Below are 19,055 nucleotides of genomic sequence, written 5' to 3'. Positions count from 1 at the left end.
CAGAATTAATTCCCCATCTACATAATGAGAAGTTTACGATACCTAAGACATGTACAATGGATGAACGCCTACATTTAGGAAGAGCACTGAAAGACACTGTTATACAACCCACTCAACCAAATAACCCTAGTCTATAAAAGCAAGATCCAACACCCTGCCTGCAAAACCTCTCATTACTAGTGGTAGTAAGTCCTCACTTGCCATGGTTTTTCCATCTCTAAAATGGGGAGAATAATAACAGCATTGCTTTAGAGGCCTATTGGGAGGCTTAAATAGATAATATGTGTTAAGCATTTCCCTTAGTACCTGGCACTCAATAACATTATTATGAGCATCTAAGTTAATAACAAGAGGATGGTGATGATATTATCTGAATGGCAGGACAGACCGGAGAGCTCTTCATAAGAATGCAACATAAGTGAAATGAGAAAGAAAAATGCTTCCAGGGGAAGAAGACAACCTTTAGAATCACCAAGCAAATGACTGTTTAGGATGAGGCTGGCTATCACTAGTACATTCAAAATTAAAACTGTGGCCACAGATTCAATCATGAATAATAGCCCTGCTGCTAAAGGAAAGAGCACACAGATCCAAATGGAAACCCATCAAGTCTGTAAAACATTAACAGCTTAATAAACATCAGCTCACACCATCAACACACACGGTGTTCGAGTCAATGAAAGAGTACCAACTAAATTAATACCAAGTTGACTAAATGAATGCCTTGGGGGAAAAAAAGGCTCATGGGTGATTCACTTTTATGCTGACTTCCCTATAAAAACATCTTCAACAGGAGAGGCAGGAAATTCCAGTGAGTGAATGGGGGCAGCTATATGGAAACCATCATACTGCACATTTTGCTTTTTAATCGACTGCAAGGTTTTGGTTTAAAGCAGCATATTCAGAAATTTGCTTCTTTAGAAACAGAACAGTGAGTCCACTAACAGATCTGATCCTCATATACCATGTAAGTGAAGTTCATGCAAGAAAGAAAAAGCAAGTCAAAAAGCATATGACTGATACTTTCCAGACACACACAAAAAAACACTATTAACATGGGAAATGATGTGAAAGTTTTTAAACAAGTATGTATAAAAAGCAAAAAGACTAAGTTAGAGATACTTTTTTAAAGTTCTGCTACGAATAACAGATAACTTCATTTTACACAATAGATTTTGAATCTAAATCAAGTCATAGTCTCCCAGTGTATACAGACATACAGATGTGTGTGTGCTTTTTGGATGCACATTTTTTTCTGTTCTTATTTTTTTTTTTCCTGTAATAACCTGTAGCTTCTCACCATTTTGTTTCTCATTTCACCTTTTCCTCTTCTGATAAATTGTCAAATATCTAAGCAAACTACAGGGATGAACAAACTTAAATATGGAACACCTGAGCTTCACAAACTACCATCCACTAACTGTGGGATATTTGACCAAGTTACCTAATCCTTTTAAATCCCAGTTTGCTCAGTGACAAAATGGGAATCCTGCCATGGACCAAGATGGTTACTGTGGAAATTCCCATTAGCACATGTAAGATGCATAATAGGCCCTGCAATTCTTCATTAAATTTCCGTTTTTAAAAAAATCAGACATTCCAAATATGAATATATTAATAATTCAAACTTTTTTCACTGTAAGCAAAATGCTTCACGTTAGGGTAATTTCTACAGGAGTCTCTGGCGGGTATTATAGTAACTGCTAGGTATCATAAAGCAAGCTAAGAATTATTTTAAAAGCAGACATTCTCAGTTTAGAAGAGTTTAAAGAACTTAAAAAAAGAAAGCAGACATTTAAACAAAATCAGTTTTTAACAGCTTTTGCTAATACTACACACCATGCTAACAATATATTGTGACTATAAGGAATTGGTGATAACAAACCTCACCACAGTCCAAGACATTAAAATTGAGATTTTCTAATAAACATACATTTAGCATATGACCCAGGATCTCACTCTAGTATTTACGCAAATGAAATAAAAACCTAAGTTCGTACAAAAACCTCTATGTGAATATTTACGGTAGCTTTATTTATAATTGCCAAAAATCTAGAAATAGGGCAAATGTCCCTCAACCGGCGAATGGAGAAACAAATTATAGTATATGTATACAATGGAACACTCCTTAGCAATGAAAATGAGTACTAGCCAGGCACAGTGGCTCACACCTGTAATCCCAGCACTTTGGGAGCCAGGGCAGGAGGCTCATTTGGGGCCAGGAGTTCAAGACTAGTCTGGGAAAAACAGCAAGACCCCATCTCTGCAAAAAAATAAAAAAATCAGGCAGGCATGGTGGCACATGCCTGTAGTCCCAACTATTTGGATGGCTGAGGTAGGAGGACTGCTTGAGCCCAGGAGTTAGAGGCTGCAGTGAGCTGTGATCATGCTACGTGCTCCAGCTTGGGCAACAAAGCAAGTCCCTATCTCAAAAAGAAAAAGAAGAAAAAGAAAAGAAAGTGAGTATTACATATTAATATATGTAACAACATGTTACAATCTCAAATGCAGTACGGTGAGTAAAAGAGGCCAGACACAAAAGGCTACATTGTTCTATTACATTTTTATGGCATCCTAATAAAGGCAAAACTACATAAAGTGAGGAAACCAAGGTAGAAAACAGTTCAGCAGTTGTCAGAGGTTGGAGGTGAAGAGAGGAGATAACTACAGAGAGGCATGGAAATTCAGCTAGTGAAGAAATGCTCTATATATTCACAGTGACTGTGGTCATATGACTGTATACATTTTGAAACTCACAGAACTGAACACTAAAAAGGAGGCATTTTAAAATTGAGGAGCTTGGGGAAGTTTTCTCTATGAATTCATAGTTTTGTTTTTTTAATTTTTTTTTTTTTTTTTTTGAGATGGAATTTCGCTCTTTTTACCCAGGCTGGAATGCAACGGCACGATCTCAGCTCACTACAACCTCTGCCTCCTGGGTTCAAGCAATTCTCCTGTCTCAGCCTCCAAGTAGCTAGGACTATAGGCGCCTGCCACTATGCCCGGCTAATTTTTGTGTTTTTAGTAGAGATGGGGTTTCACCATGTTGGCCAGGCTGGTCTCAAACTCCTGATGTCAGGTGATCCACCCACCGCGGCCTCCCAAAGTGCTGGGACTACAAGTGTGAGCTACCATGCCAGGCCTTTAATTTATAGTTTTGAAAGTCAAGGAAGCAGTCAAAGTAAGGAAGATGGAACATCTAAGATTAACCATTTATTTTAGGATAAAAATACGGAGGCAATAAATAAAAAGGGAACCACAAATAGATTCATTTATGAAGAACCATAAAACAGAAACTTTTAAAAATTTAACCTTAAAAGAGCCAATAAATTTAAAGGAAATCTATTATAATCAAGAACTACAAAAGGAATCACTCTTATGAGAAAACGTGAAGGCCAATCATTTCTATTAGCATATTGTTATTCAGCTTATGTTCAGTAATGATACCAAGAACCATCAGAAATAACTTCTAGAAGAGATGTCTATATAAATTTAAATATTTGGCTATATCAGGGATAAAATAATCAATGAGAGCTCACTGCCTTTTAGATAAATCATCAACTTCTGTCAAAACCAGTCTACATGTCTGAAAAACAATGAAACTAGAAATTCAGGCTGGAGTAACTTGAGGGTTGGGAAGGACCCTGATGAAATGGATGTCATTACTTCCTCTGCCAACATCATAAATCTTCTTATCCTTGGATGTCACAGGGGGCGTTTTTTCCTACTTCTGGAATGCCACCTCAGCCAGGATGGTGTGAAGGGCAAATTCTTTTTTTTTTTTTTTTTTTTGAGACAGTTTTGCTGTCACGCTGGCTAGAGTGCACTGGCGCGATCTCGGCTCACTGCAACCTCCACCTCCTGGGTTCAAGTGATTCTCCTGCCTCATCCTCCCAAATAGCTGGGATTACAGGCACCCACCACCGCACCCACCAAATTTTTGTATTTTTAGTAAAGACGGGGTTTCACTATCTTGGCCAGGCTGGTCTCAAACTCCGGATCTCATGATCCACCCACCTCGGCCTCCCAAAGTGCTGAGATTACAGGCATGAGCCACAGTGCCTGGCTGGCAAATTCTTTTAACACAGAATAAGTGCTGAGAGGCTGAGTGCAATGGCTCACTCCTGTAATCCCAGTACTTTGAGAGGCCAAGGCAGGTGGATTACCTGAGGTCAGGAGTTCGAGACCAGCGGGGCCAACATAGTGAAACCCCATCTCTACTAAAAAAAATAAAAATCAGCCAAGCATGGTGACATGTGCCTGTGGTCCCAGCTACTCGAGAGGCTGAAGCACGAGAATCACTTGAACTGGGAGGCAGAGGCTGCAGTAAGCCGAGATGGTGCCACTATGCTTAAGCCTGGGCAACAGAACAAGACTCCGTCTCAAACAAAAGAATAAGAGCTGAGAAAGACAGGAATTAACTTACTCTTCAATTTTATGTTCTTGACCATCTCCTATCACACCTGCTGATGAGCCTCAGTACTATAGATTTAGATGCCACAGACAAAAGTCCTCAATGCTAGCTGAGCTGAAATCGAGCCCCCAAGTAGAAGGCTAGTACTATATGCAACAGAAACTTTTAAAGGTCATTGCAGCAGTGTTTGGCTAGCAGGACAATGATCAATTGATCTCTTTCTGTGGACTGACAAGAAGATAAACATAAAGGCAGGCAGTCTTCAAGGTCTATCCTACTGGGAATTCAAGCATCTGTGATCCCAACACACACCACATATCAAATGTGGGACAGCAATACCCAAATGCCCTTTGGTGAAATACATGATTAGGCAGAAAACCCATTATGGAAGCAGGCCATCCTAAGTTAATTCAAATTGATATTAGAAATTGATTTATCCAAAACAAGGGATTTTCTTTCCACAGAATATAATGAGGCTCTGGAAAACACAGTTTGATTACTAACAGCAGAGCCTGTGGTTTGTGCACAGATTTGCCAACCTACCATAAAGTATGAAGCATTCTGCTGCATGCCCTCACAGCCCCAGACTCTGTGTGTGAAGGATTGGAATGAAATATTCCATATGTTTTCTTTGTCAGTGACATGGCTATTGAAAGCAAGGCCACGGTAGTCTCCCTGCTGAGGGACTGGGTCAAGCTATTCATGTGTAACCAGGCAGATGTCAAGATGGTAATGGGAAAAACATCTCAAACATTTTTTTTTTTTTTTTTTAAGAAAGAGACCCAGGGTAGAAAATGCACAACTGTATTTGAAACACTCAGCCAATCTAAATAGGTTGTGAGTGCTACTGCATATGTTAGCTACTATTCTGGCTTTATAATTCATGTTCAAATCAGGTCTGAATCAAAAGTCAGAAAAGTTTTTAAAGTTTCTGAGAAAGATTTAACTGTGCTTAAGAATGTCAGATAACTTTTTAAAAATATGTAATACTTTAAAGAAAGGATTTTAGTTTTAAATTTACTTTTAAGATAATAAGCTTTTCTTTAGCCACAAAACCAAGCATTAATTGCAAATATAAAAAAAAAAAAAAAAAAATAGGAGCACGCTGGCTGACACCTGTAAACCCAGCACTTTCAGAGGCTGAGGCAAGAGGATCGTTTGAGGCCAGGAGTTCGAGGCCAACCTGGACAGCAAAATGAGAACATATCTCCATAAATTAAAAAAATAAAAATAAAAAACACACAGGTATCCAATAACCAGTAAAATCGTAAAAGAAAGGCCGGGCGCGGTGGCTCAAGCCTGTAATCCCAGCACTTTGGGAGGCCGAGACGGGCGGATCACGAGGTCAGGAGATCGAGACCATCCTGGCTAACACAGTGAAACCCCGTCTCTACTAAAAAATACAAAAAACTAGCCGGGCGCGGTGGCGGGCGCCTGTAGTCCCAGCTACTCGGGAGGCTGAGGCAGGAGAATGGCGGGAACCCGGGAGGCGGAGCTTGCAGTGAGCTGAGATCCGGCCACTGCACTCCAGCCTGGGCGGCAGAGCGAGACTCCGTCTCAAAAAAAAAAAAAAAAAAAAATCGTAAAAGAAATACTTTCAAAATACTTAAAAAGTTCTTTTGTAATCTGCATATTTCTAGAACAAAGTGATGTGAAAAATAAGAATGCAGCCAAATTGTCCATGATAAGTAAATCTTACCCACCTTCTACATCAAGCTTGTCCAACCCACAGTCCACAGGCCACATGCAGCCTAGGACAGCTTTGAATGCAGCACAACACAAATTCATAAACTTTCTAAAAACATTATGAGATTTTTCTGCACTTTTTTTTTTTTTTTTTTTTTTTTTTTTTTTTTAGCTCATCAACTATCGTTACTGTTAGTATATTTTATGTGTGGCCAAAGACAATTTTTCTTCCAGTGTGGCCCAGGGAAGCCAAAAGATTGGACACCCGTGCTCCTTACGTCCACATGGAAAGAAAGAAAGTGATCTGAAAAACTACAATGGGCTCTCATTGGCATGAAGGTTCCCAAAGACTGAGTTGGGAATTTTTTTTTTTTTTTTTTTTGAGATAGAATCTCTCTGTCGTCCAGACTGGATCTTGGCTCACTGCAACCTCCGCCTCCGGAATTCAAGCAATTCTCCTGCCTCGGTCTCCCAAGTAGCTGGGACTACAGGCGCCCGTTGCCATGCCAAGCTAACTTCTTTTCTGTATTTTTAGTAGAGACAGGGTTTCACCACATTGGCCTGGCTGGTCTTGAACGCCTGACCTCAGGTAATCCACCCGCCTCGGCTCCCAAAGTGCTGGGATTACAGGCGTGAACCACCGCCCCCAGCCACTGAGTTAGGATTTTTAATGAAAGTCCTCATTGTCACAAAGTCTGGAAGTAGAAAGTCAGTATCTACAGATCACTTTGACACTGTCTTTAAAGGATGGGCTATCACACACCCATTTGCTCTGAAGAGAAACCCTACATTCGCCTGTTAGGACAGCACTTTCTACTTGACCAGCCGTCTCAGGAAAGCAGCAACAAGTCACAGAGACCCAGGCAAAAAATGTAAGATTTCCCTTGAGCTCCCTCCTCCAGATAAACCGTACCTCTCCTCCATAAGGCTTTCCTGTTAGAGGGAAGTAGCACCATCTACAAGAAGGTATCTTTATAAAATCAGATGTACTACTGTTTCTCTAACAGGGTCTTTATGGATTTTTGCACGAAAAATCTACCAGATGAGTAGCCTTTTTCCATTAGCACAGTGGCTCACCTGTGAAGTCTATGGGCTTTGAACCTGATATATATTCAAAGAACCAAAGAAACAGGGTTAGAATTTTAAGTCACTGTTATAACACACACACACAAAACGGCTTAGTCACTCCCACAAGAAATGATAACAAATTGAGTTTTCACTCGGTGTCACTCAAAAAAGTCATGCTGCGGCCAGGTGTGGTTGCTCACGCCCGTAATCCCAGCACTTTGGGAGGCCGAGATGGGCGGATCACGAGGTCAAGAGATCGAGACCATCCTGGCTAACATGGTGAAACCCCGTCTCTACTAAAAATACAAAAAATTAGCTGGGCGTGGTGGCGGGCGCCTGTAGTCCCAGCTACTCGGGAGGCTGAGGCAGGAGAATGGTGTAAAACCCGGGAGGTGGAGCTTGCAGTGGGCCAAGATGGCGCCACTGCACTCCAGCCCGGTGACTGAGCAAGACTCTGTCTCAAAAAAAAAAAAAGTCATGCTGAAGCGTTTCCTTGGTGCAACCCTAAAGATAATGCAAGCTCCCTCTTCTTGCACAAGGGAAATGCTAAGTCCAAAGTGGTTAAGTGACTTGCCCAAGCTCTACAATGCCTTTCTGAACTCAGAGGTCTTCATGTCCTGTTTCAGACTCCTCAAAAAAAAAAAAAAAGAAAGAAAGAAAGAAAAGAAAAAAGAAAAAAAAACGTTTTGGAAAATCTATTCATAAAAATACGCCTATAAAAGAAGCCTGAGGGTCTGGCACAGTGGCTCACACCTGTAATCCCAGCATTTTGGGAGGCCAAGGCAGTCAGATCACTTGAGCCCAGGAGTTGGAGACCAGCCTGGGCAACATGGTGAGACCCTGTCTCTAAAAAAGGAAAAAAAAAATACAAAACTTAGCCAGGCAAGGTGGCGCTCACCTGTAGTCCCAGCTACTTCGGAGACTGAGGTACGAGGATGCCCTTAGCCTGGGAGGTCAAGGCTGCAGTGAGCCGTGACTGCACCACTGCACTTCAGCCTGGGTGACACAGTGAGATCCTGTCTCAAAAATAAAAAGAATGGGGAGTTGATAGTAACTTAAAAAGCTAGATGACATGACCATGGACTCAAAATGAACTTGGAGAATGGAAGGCCAACCAGAAAATTTTTCTTTGTAGAAAAACATTAAGATGTTTAAAAATTAATCAAATGAAATAAATAGCAGAAATAGCAGAGAAGGGATGAAAACCGAGATTATGATAAACTGCTAAATATCAGTTAATAAACCTATAATGTAGAATATTTAAAACATGACACTTGGCTGGGCGCAGTGGCTCACACCTGTAATCCCAGCACTTTGGGAGGCTGAGGCGGGCAGATCACCTGAGCTCAGGAGTTCGAGAGCAGCCTGGCCAACATGGTGAAACCCTGTCTCTACTAAAAATACAAAAACCAGTCAAGTGTGGTATCAGGTGCCTGTAATCCCAGCTACTTGGGAGGCTGAGGCTGGAGAATCACTTAAACCCAGGAGGCGGAGGTTGCAGTGAACTGAGATCGTGCCACTGCACTCCAGCCTGGGCAACAAGAATGAAACTCCACCTCAAAACAAAACAAAACAAAAACAGGACAGAAAGATATTTGAAATGTATTAAATTCATTTAATATTCCCTTCTCATGAACTCAGATTAAATTACGTAAGAATTCTGTGTACACTTCAACTTGTGTGAGAGAAGGAGATCCTGAAGGGCAACTAAAGAGCAATTATCACATTTAAAATATGCAAAGACTGGATTAATTTAGTATCTAAAACAGAAGGCTGAAGAGCACATGAACAGTTTCCACGAACTGAAATCTGAAGGTCCACAGTTAACATATCTGCTTTCTCTCCCCTACTACAGAAAAGAGTTGATAGGCTAGCCTAAGAGTTCCTGTTGAGTTACTCAAGAGTGTTCTCTCCTTCTCTGGAGAATTATTCTGCAAAAATCCAGCTCTCTGAGATGGTTTGCACACAGAAGAAGGCTGATAATCTAGAATGGAGTGGCAACCATGAGTTTCCTCCCTCCTGAAAATATCTGGTCTGCCAAGCCCTTCATATATGACCCTTATGGTTTCTTCAAGGGCTTCTAAACATAAAGCTGATCCCTTACGGAAATGGGAAAAACCAGGAAGTTAGCCATGGTATAGCCCACGCCTTACTCCCTAGAGTTTCAGAGAAGAGATTGCCAGTTTGCAAACACACCTCCCATTCAGCAACTTCAAAACCAGACACTTGAAGAGTGAGAATTATAAAATTCATCACCCCTCACATGAAAACAGCTCTAATAAAGCTCTTTAGGGGAGTTTTGATGTCACCACTTGTACTAAATGACTCTGCTGTTTACACTAAGAGCTACACAAGGAACCTCAAAGCCTGAGGGGAGTGGAGAAGTGCGACCTGAAGCAATCTCAGGCACATTCCTTAGCTATGCCTATTACAGCTCCAAGGTAAGGAGCTATCTCCCTGCCAAATTTATGTCACTCTTCTTGGGAAGAAAAATTTCCCCAAATAGAACTTTAAAAATATAAGGGGATAGAGAGAATCTAACTTGTTATTTTTTCTGGATATCGGGTTCTACATCCTGATTCAAATACCAAAAATACTTTGCTGCCAGGGTACAATGAGATTTTCACTCTTTCAAGGGTCAATTTTGTTTTTAAAACTTTGAAAAAAAAAAAACTACATTCTCTTAGTGTAAATCTAGAAAATACAACCAGCTAAAGGGGTTTACATGGCCTTTTAAAAAGGCTTATCTTGATTCAGAATACTTAATTACAAATTAAATATAAAGAATAAAGAACCACTAAATGTCTTGTAACATATTAAATATGCTTCCTCTGCACATTTTCTCACTAGCACAAACAGCAGGCCAGCCTGGGATCTAAACGTATACCCAATCTTGGCCCAGCTGCCTCCCAAAATATCTATGGTTTACATTTCCTTACAAGGATATGCTTATATACTTATGTACCAACATGTTGCCACAGGAGGGTGGTTCAATGCCTTACCCATAAGATCTTTCATGACAGAAAGCTAAGAAGTATATATTATTTATTTATTTTTATTTATTTTATTTTTTTTTTTGAGACGGAGTCTGGCTCTGTTGCCCAGGCTGGAGTGCAGTAGCCGGATCTCAGCTCACTGCAAGCTCCGCCTCCCGAGTTCACGCCATTCTCCTGCCTCAGCCTCCCGAGTAGCTGGGAGTACAGGCACCCGCCACCTCGCCCGGCTAATTTTTTTTTGTATTTTAGTAGAGACGGGGTTTCACCGTGTTAGCCAGGATGGTCTCGATCTCCTGAACTCGTGATCCGCCCGTCTCGACCTCCCAAAGTGCTGGGATTACAGGCTTGAGCCACCGTGCCCGGCCGAAGTATATATTTTTTAAATATTCATTTCTGGGACCTGGACTATTACAAGGGTATTACTGAACCTCGGTCACTTGCATCTAAAATAAGAGGTGCATAATGCCAAATCTTGTGGTTGGGGAAAGACCAGGCTGGTGAGCTTTTTTGACAATTAAAATACGTAATGGTATAAAAAACACATTTTAGACATTAAAATCAACCAACCCAATTATTCAGAGTTTTAATTGCCTGGACACGACACAGAATATTTTAGTATGCTTTAAAAATCTTGCTAAAAATAACTCAGCCATACACCAAGTTTAATAACAAATATTTGTCTATGTGTGAGTGAACTGAGAGTATACTACCACACAATTACATCTTGCAATTTAAAAGAGGTGTTTGAATACTAACTTGTTAGTCTTTGGAAAATTGAGAAGTTATTAACTGTACATGAGCTAAAAATCATGATCTGTCTCATGCTAAGACTGATTTCTAAACTCAATTTTTAACTCACCCAATTGTAGACAATAGAGTTGACACCTAGCATACAGTGTGACCATCAGGTGCTGAAAGGCACAAAAGAAATGTCAAGAGAGGCAGACAAATTAGCCATTGTGTAAGAGTACTGATTTGCTAAATGTCCTAGATTTTTTTTTTTTTCACCGACAGGATTTACAATTACAGCATTTTATCATCTTCAATCAAGCTTTTAAAAAACCACACTTCACCGAACAAAGTTGGGGGAAAAAAGAAAAAAGTCATCCATATTCTTTTATATATAGGAAAACAAGCTTTAACCTTGCCAACAACTTGAAGGCCGCACACGGTGGTTAAATAGCAAGCTGGGTAACATATTTCTCAATCCAAAACCTTGAGATCAAGTTTAAAACATTAAAAGAGCAAAGCTGTCTTATAAAGAATACTCTAAGTTACATTACTTTTATTTTTCAGAGTTAAAGGCACATTTTGCAGGGTTTTAACTTTTAACCCAAGTATATCAACAAATACTGTACTTTTAAAGATAGTTATCATTTTTTAATAGAGAAAAGGTGGGAGACAGTCTTAAAAATATTTCCATGAATTACTAAACGATTCTTACAACTTTACTTAATATTCTACTCAGATTCACAGAAATTCAAAGCAAAGAGAGAGGCGTTAGCCATCATCTAGTCAAATGTCCATTATTTATTGATTAGAAGAATGAGAATAAAAGGCACCATCAAGGAGACCAGAAACTAAACTCCAAACTTGCAAGCTGCCAGTACTTTCCATTATTATAAAGATGACTAAAATAAGAAGCTGACAGATAGACTTGACAGAGACAGAGGCCAAGAATATGCCTAAACTTGCCTGGATCCACCTACTAATACAGAACTTTGATCTTTCCTAAGAGATTAAGTTGTCAAATGTTACCTTACAATCCTAATGTTAAGAGCCAAGGGCCTGGACATTAAAAATCACTTATGATACCATAACCGGCACAGCATTTAGTTTGACTGGAAATTATAAAACATTATTGGTTACTATAAGCCTTAAGGACCCCTAAGTGAGGGAATTACTGGTTCATGTCTCTCTTTTTTTTTTTTTTCTTGAGAGGAGTCTCGCTCTGTTGCCCAGGCTGGAGTGCAGTGGCACAATCTCGGTTCACTGCAACCTCTGCCTCCTGGGTTCAAGAGATTCTCCTGCCTCAGCCTCCCAAGTAGCTGGGACCACAGGCGTGCACCACCATGCCTAGCTAACTTTTAAAATTTTAAGTAGACACGGGTTTCACCATGTTGGCCAGGCTGGTCTTGAACTCCTGACTTCAAGGGATCTACACACTTTGGCCTCCCAAAGTGTTGGGATTACAGGCGTGAACCACCACGCCTGGCCTCAAGTCTTAAGAATTGCTCAGGTCATATCCAGTACACTTTTGCCTGTGAGGCATGAGTTCCCCATTCAGTGGAAATGTTTCAGGTGAACTGGACAACTGGAGGAGTCTCCTGGGTAGGTGAGACAGTCTACAATTTAGACACCTATACTTCACTTAAGACAATACAGAGGACCCAAAGAATGTATAAACATCAAATTAAGGTCGGGCATGATGGCTCATACCTGTAATCCCAGCACTTTGGGAGGCCGAGGCCGGTGGATCACAAGGTCAGGAATTCAAGACCAGCCTGGTCAAGATGGTAAAACCCCGACTCTACTAAAGACACAAAAAAAATTAGCCAGGTGTGGTGGCAGGTGGCTGTAATCCCAGCTACTTGGGAGGCTGAGGCAGAGAATTGCTTGAACCTGGGAGGCGGAGGTTGCAGTGAGCCGAGGTCGTGCCACTGCACTCCAGCCTGGTCAACAGAGCAAGAGTCCATCTCAAAAAATTAATTAATTAATTAATTTAATTAAATAGAGAACAACAACAAAAAAACTTTTGGCAGTGAGAGTTGTTGGCTTGTTTTACAGATGAGGAAAATAAGGTCCTGAAGGGTTAAGCATGTGATTCATTCAAGGTCACTCCTGTGAATTATTGACAGATCTGGAACCCAGCTCTCCCTATGCCTGGCAGAATATTTTTTCCTCGCTTATATTTAAAGAGAATCCATGGTTCACTAGTTCAGAAAATAAAGGACCTATACTTAAAGATATTCATATATCGTTCTTGTTTTGAACAAAGTTCACTTGTATATAAATAAACTAACGCATCTCTAGAAAGACACACAACACAAACTAAGCCAACAATTGATTTCTGTAATTCAGAAATCAAAAGATGACAAAACTCTACCATCAATAAATACAAACATGTAGCCACTGATTACTAACCAGACCTGCCAGAGAATATACAGTAGATATCAGAAAATATGTTTAAAAAAATACTTTCAAATGGTATTAGTAAAAGAAGAAAGGTGCTTGGAATAGTGAAAAAAAAAATACACCTTAGGGAAGAATCTGAGATGATCTTTGCAAAAGGAGATTCTTTAAAAACACTCTAAAGCCCTTCAGGTAACTCAATTCTATATAAAAAGCTGGACAACCTGCTCATGTACAGGATACATACTGTGAAGGTTTGAGAGATTATGACTAATTATATGGAAGTGAAGATGTTGAGTAACTTTTTGTACAGTATCCAAATTACTGAAACAGAGTGATTTTCTTTTCCAAGTGTTAAGCCTACCCACAGGAAACAACCAAGGCTATTCTACCCTAGCAGAGTGCCTTAGCTAGTCATGCATTCTGCAACAAGTCTCCATGGCAAATTTCCTAACACACACTTCTAAACACAAAGAACTCCTCCAAGTAATAAACAGGTTCGTGTGAGTTCAACTAAAAGGATATTCTGCTACTCCTGGGATACTTTTATGAGAGGATCATAACCTTATTGTCACCTTGCCATCCTAAAATTGCATAAAAAATATAAAGTCATAAAACTTCTGGAAGTAAGCAGCAGCCTTAGAGGTGATCAAGTGAATCCAATTGCTTCACTTTTCAGATGAGGAAATTGTCAGTGAATTGCTTCATTTTTCAGATGAGGAAATTGTCACAAAAAAAAAAGAAATAAAAGTGAATGACTTGCCCAAGGCCATACAATTATTCAGTGGCATAGTAAGGCTGTGATCAAGTACTCAGGTCCACCACTTTCTTCACGAAGTCACAGAAATAGCCTTGCTAATCTTAAAACTATATGCCAAACATAACCTAGGACGTGCAAATTTGTGCTCAAGGTCTACGTTTCTCAAACACCATAGCAATAACACACAAATGAGAGGACTCACATACACATTCCCCTCCCCATGACTTCATCTCTTTCTCCCAATCTTGGAATGTAGGTGATTGAGTTATTACCACAAATACGGTAATAACCTTGAATCCTTCTGATTAAACTTTGGAATTTTAATATTAGTAAGATTACGGCCTTGAACACTCTTCAGGGTGAATTGTGACAGGTCAGTCCATTGTGACACAAGATTGAACACTGTCGTTCAAAAACATAAATAGTCACTACAGGGGCAGCAAATGGTGTGAACACAGGAATCCCATTCACAGTACTGAGGATTACATCTGACGCTGTCCCCAGACTCCGGTAAAGCAGCTTTCACCAGGAAATAGACACTGTTAGACTGAACAAGTTTCAACGAGCCTCAAGGAGAAGAAGCAGGTATTCTCTCTCTGGGACCTTCTCAAATCTGGACAAAAGGCTAAAAGTGCTGAGAATGTTGCATCTGAAAATCCCCTGTAGGAATGGTGTCTGAATTCCATGCCATGGTTCTGCTCTCAGTGTGGCCTTGCATCCTTATTTATTCACTCCAGCATTTTTAAGTGCCTCCTATATGCCAGGCTCTGGGGACCCCAAGTTGAGTAAAATAAAATCACTGCTCTGTCAGTCCCAGGATCTCTAAAGTGGAATGCACCCTCCACCCCTGTCCCCAGGGGAGGTGAAAGCACTACTCCAGGACAAGCCATTGAGCAATGAGAAGAAAATGAAGAACTCTGATTAGTAATTATAGTCTCATCTTTTTAACTTCTACTTTCATGATTGTAATTTTCTGTATAACTACAGAGGTTTTTGGTTCACATGCTCCAGAAATTAAGAATAGGTGAACAAACGCTTAGAGACCACGGAACTAGTCTCCTGATGTGTAACTGTAGCTAAGTAAAGCTGCGATGGGAGAACAGACTGGAAGTACTTGGAAAAAGACCCTAGCTGATCACAACATGTCCTATATACGATCGACTGGAGTGTGCAGACCTGCAGCGCTGGCCTCGCTTCATACATGGCTTTTGAGAATCACTGAATGAGCTAGTGTCCCCATGAGTAAAACGCAAATATGCTGCTCTTGAAAACCCTTTTAGAGAGGGTGGTTATATATATTTTTGAGGGTGAAATGAGTAGTAGGGAGAAATAAGGAGTCACCAGAATGTATGATCACTCTACCTATGGGTCACAAATCTAAGAAAATAAAACACATTTTCACAGCACCAAAGCTCAGAAAGTGCTAAAATAATGCTAGTTTAGGCACTCCAATTTAGACTGGTACCAATTATTTTTGTTTCCTAAGCCATGAACACTAACTTAATCTAAGGCCCAAAGTTGAAGATACAGCATTTCACTACCTTCAGTGAGTTCTACCAGAAGATGCTTTGGAGAGAGGAGTATGTTCCCATAAAAATGTGATTATTTCTTTGTGGTTTTAGATACTAATGTAAAACAGCCCTTTTCCTTATAGGACAAGTCTACTCACTAAAATGTGAGGAATCTGCTAAACAAGGTCTTTACAACTAGTCAAAATAGTAAAATCATGCTTTTCTGTTCTATGCAGAGCCTTGCAAGAGGTTCAGGTAGAGGGACCTTTCTTTCTGCACAAATTCCCTAAACGTTTGTAGAGAACTTGGGGAAAAATTAGCCCCATTTCCTCTCCACAGGTCTTCTTTCTCTTGATTCAATTCATTCCTGCTCAAACTTTCCCACTTAATGTAACTTTGTGAACAAAATGCTCTTCACCGCAAAGTTAACTTTTGTTTTTCAATATAAGTTAAACTTCACTATACTGAAAAAAAAAAAAAAAGACCTCAAATACATAACTAAAACTAACCTGAGACAGGAAAAATAACAAATGGGGAGGGGAAGGCTGAAGGTGAAAGAATGAAACAGGTTCCAAGACAACAGGTCTCGATGCTCACTAAAAGTCCATTCTGAGAGGGCAGGGAGAACACCTTTGCCACCACCGACGTGGAAATACAGCAATGCTCCTGCCTGCATAAAGATTTCTTCACAGGGTCCTTTAAAACTTTCTGTTTCTAAGAGGTCCCTTCCACAATAGGTAAAAGGAAATTCCGTCTACCCGAGGGCCCCTCAGGAGCCCTTCCTCTCTCACACGTTTCTTTGACTGCTCCTGATTTAAGCATTCAGCTGGCCACGCAACATAAGAAGCAATAAGAACACGCAAGCCCTGCCCTCAGTCACCCTCTTCCTCCTCTATCCGTGGCCTTTGCCACCACCTCACAACCTAGTTCAGATTCCTCTTCTTTTCTCAAGGGAACATCTAAAGCTCTCAAGTCCCCGTTTGAACAGGGAGATTTTGGAAGTCTGAAACATTTGAGTGTCTCTCGATCTCAGACAGCTCAAAAGAAAAGATCTGTTGGTTGCGTGAAGGTGCATTAGAAACCGGCTGCTACCTTGCAGCCTGGGTTGAGCATATGCTCCGGAACTTGCTTCTCTTCCAACATCCTGCACCTCAAGTCAGCATTCCTTCTTTAAAAGACCTTGTTGGGTAACATCATTTCCACCAAGAGAACCCTGTAATTCTCCCTTGTTTTCTCGGACTCCCCTGCGTGCTGCAGAAGCCTGGGCGTTAGAGGGGTAGTCCCGAGTGGAACTGGGGGGAAGTAGGTGCCAGGACGCACTACCTGGATGGGGCCAAATTGGAAGGAGATTCGCCCTGACTGAGGTACAGGTGTTTCTTCTCCTCACATGCTGGAACCCAGGAGGCTCCAGGTGCTTCCCCACGAGACGTGCCTCAGTCTGCAGACTGAGGCCAAGTTCTCGGCGCCCTCAGCCCCGCCGGTGGCGGAACTCCTGCTAGCTGAGCGAGGGCCCGCAAGAGAAGGGAAGGTCGCGTGGACAGGCTGTCCGGGGCAAGCGTGTTTAGATTCCTTCCTCCTCCTTGGCCCCAGATGCCCTTGTGAGTTGGGGGTGTGCGCGGTGGGGTGGGAGGGTGCTTGTGCCCAAAAAGTCTGGGAACGAAAGCTACTGCTGGCTCGAACACGGACTGGCAAAGTGCGGAAAGCCCGTGGCGCAGGAGTGGGTGCCAGTCAGCCCGCACGCAGGTGACCGGCGGACCCCCTTCCCAGGCCCGGGCGGCGGCGGGGCGGGGTGGGGTGGGACTGACCCCTGGCTCCGCCCCGCGGCGCCCCCCGCTGGGCCCCCTCCCCCGCGTCCCCGCCGCCCGCACTCACAGCGCTTGGGTGAAGGCGCTGAGCCCCTCGGGCACGGCCGTCAGCCCCTTCCCGGAGCAGTCCACCCGACGGTCGCCGTCGCAGCTGCAGGGCGCCGCGCAGAGAGGCGGCGCCGCGCCGCTGGGCCCGGCAGAGCCGAGCAGCCCCAGGGCGAGGAAGCAGAGCAGCCCCAGCGGGCCCGGCATTGCTGCGGCCGCCTCCCGCGCCGGCCTCTCCCGCGGCGCCGCTTGCTCCGCTGCCCTCCGACGCCCCCCTCCGCCCCTGGGCAGCCGGCCTGCGGGCTGGGGCAGGGGTCTCTTCCTCGGCGGTCCGCGCAGGCTCGGCCCCTTCAGCAGTCCGCCGCAGCGGCGCAGGGACGCGGAGCTCCGGAGTTTCGCCCTTCCCGCTGCTCCATGGACGCGCAGAGGCAGCCCCGCTCCTCCGGCGGCTCAGGCCAGCAGGGCCGGCCCGGCGCAGCGGCGGGGGCCGCACTCTGCCATCGCACCCGCCTCCCTGTCCCCGGCCTCCCAATGCAGCGGCTCTTCAAGGTTGCAGAGCGCAGCCTTCAGCCATGCCGGCCACTCGCCCCAGCCCCCGCCGCGGCTCTCGCACAAACACCCAGACTCTGACTCGCTCTCTCCCCGCCGCGGATCAATCTCTTCCCGTCCTTTTCCCTTCTAGGGTTGCACGCTCTGGTTCCCAAGCCCCCGGCCGCTGGCTTATGCAAATCACTTAGGTACATGCAAAACTACCCCTTCTCCCGGAGCGCCATTGGCCCGGGGAGGTCTCGAGCTCATTAGTATGCAGAGAAGAGAGCCGCCATTGGCCAAGAGTAGGACCAGAGGGGCGTGTTTCTCGGGTGTGAGTGACAAGGTGGTGGTGGTTGTGGTGGTGGTGGTAGTGGTTCAAGGCAAAATCCCTGACTTGGCTGGATTTGTGTGGCAGGTTGTGGATTGAAGGTAGAAGGATAAGCGGACAAGGGGTCTAGTTTTTCCCTCCCCCAGCCATCTTTTTCTTCCCTCCGCAGAAATTGGATCTCCTAAATTGGATGACCTGGAAAGTAGAACTTCCCTCCAGCGTTCAGTTAAGTTTCAAATGACTCTCTGCTGTTCCAAAGGGCGAGGACGTCTGGAGCTCTGTAAACGGAAAAAAGATTTTGAAGAGGAGGAAGAAAGTTTCCCTCGATGTGACACACATCTTTGGATTTTAGCTATACACTAAGCTAAAAGTGTACCCTCTCCAGTGCGTCACTTCACCTGGGATCTTTACACCTATCTTGATATGCATTTGGTAGCTAAGTCTTACTTAGCAATTCATTCTCCCCAGTTCTCTCTCTGTATTTGGTGTTTTTGGTGACTGCAAATCAGACTCCTTTCGCACACACTTTAAAATCCTGAAACACAGGAATGTTGTAAAGGTCAGAGAAAATGATGTTTCTGAACACTGGACAATTTCCAAAACATCTGAGTGGGAGGTGACTACGGCTGAGAAGCCGGCAGCAACATTGGTGTTAGGTAATTATCAGCATTCCCTCCTCTGCTGGATTTTGAGTCCCTGTGGCCTAATAGACCCCACAGAATCTGTGGACCCCACATTATCTGTACCAACTACTGCTTTAGGGGTACTTCCTTTCTTGC

General features: G+C 42.9%; 1 protein-coding gene across 2 annotated transcripts in view; it reads right to left on the bottom strand.

The window, feature by feature from the left end:
• Nucleotides 1-18,112, bottom strand: part of LGR4 (leucine rich repeat containing G protein-coupled receptor 4) — a 108,548-nt gene extending 90,436 nt beyond the window's left edge. For both annotated transcript variants that reach the window (XM_045371631.2, XM_045371632.2), the window contains exon 1: nucleotides 17,440-18,112. In XM_045371631.2, coding sequence (XP_045227566.1) covers nucleotides 17,440-17,624 — 185 coding nt within the window. In that variant the 5' untranslated portion in view covers nucleotides 17,625-18,112. The remainder of the gene's footprint in view (nucleotides 1-17,439) is intronic.
• Nucleotides 18,113-19,055: the final 943 nt, after the last annotated feature.

The sequence above is a fragment of the Macaca fascicularis genome, chromosome 14, assembly GCF_037993035.2.
Source record: "Macaca fascicularis isolate 582-1 chromosome 14, T2T-MFA8v1.1".
Lineage (NCBI taxonomy): Eukaryota > Metazoa > Chordata > Mammalia > Primates > Cercopithecidae > Macaca > Macaca fascicularis.
The sequence above is the reverse complement of the archived record's forward strand: the minus strand, read 5'-3'. Positions and strand labels throughout refer to the sequence as shown.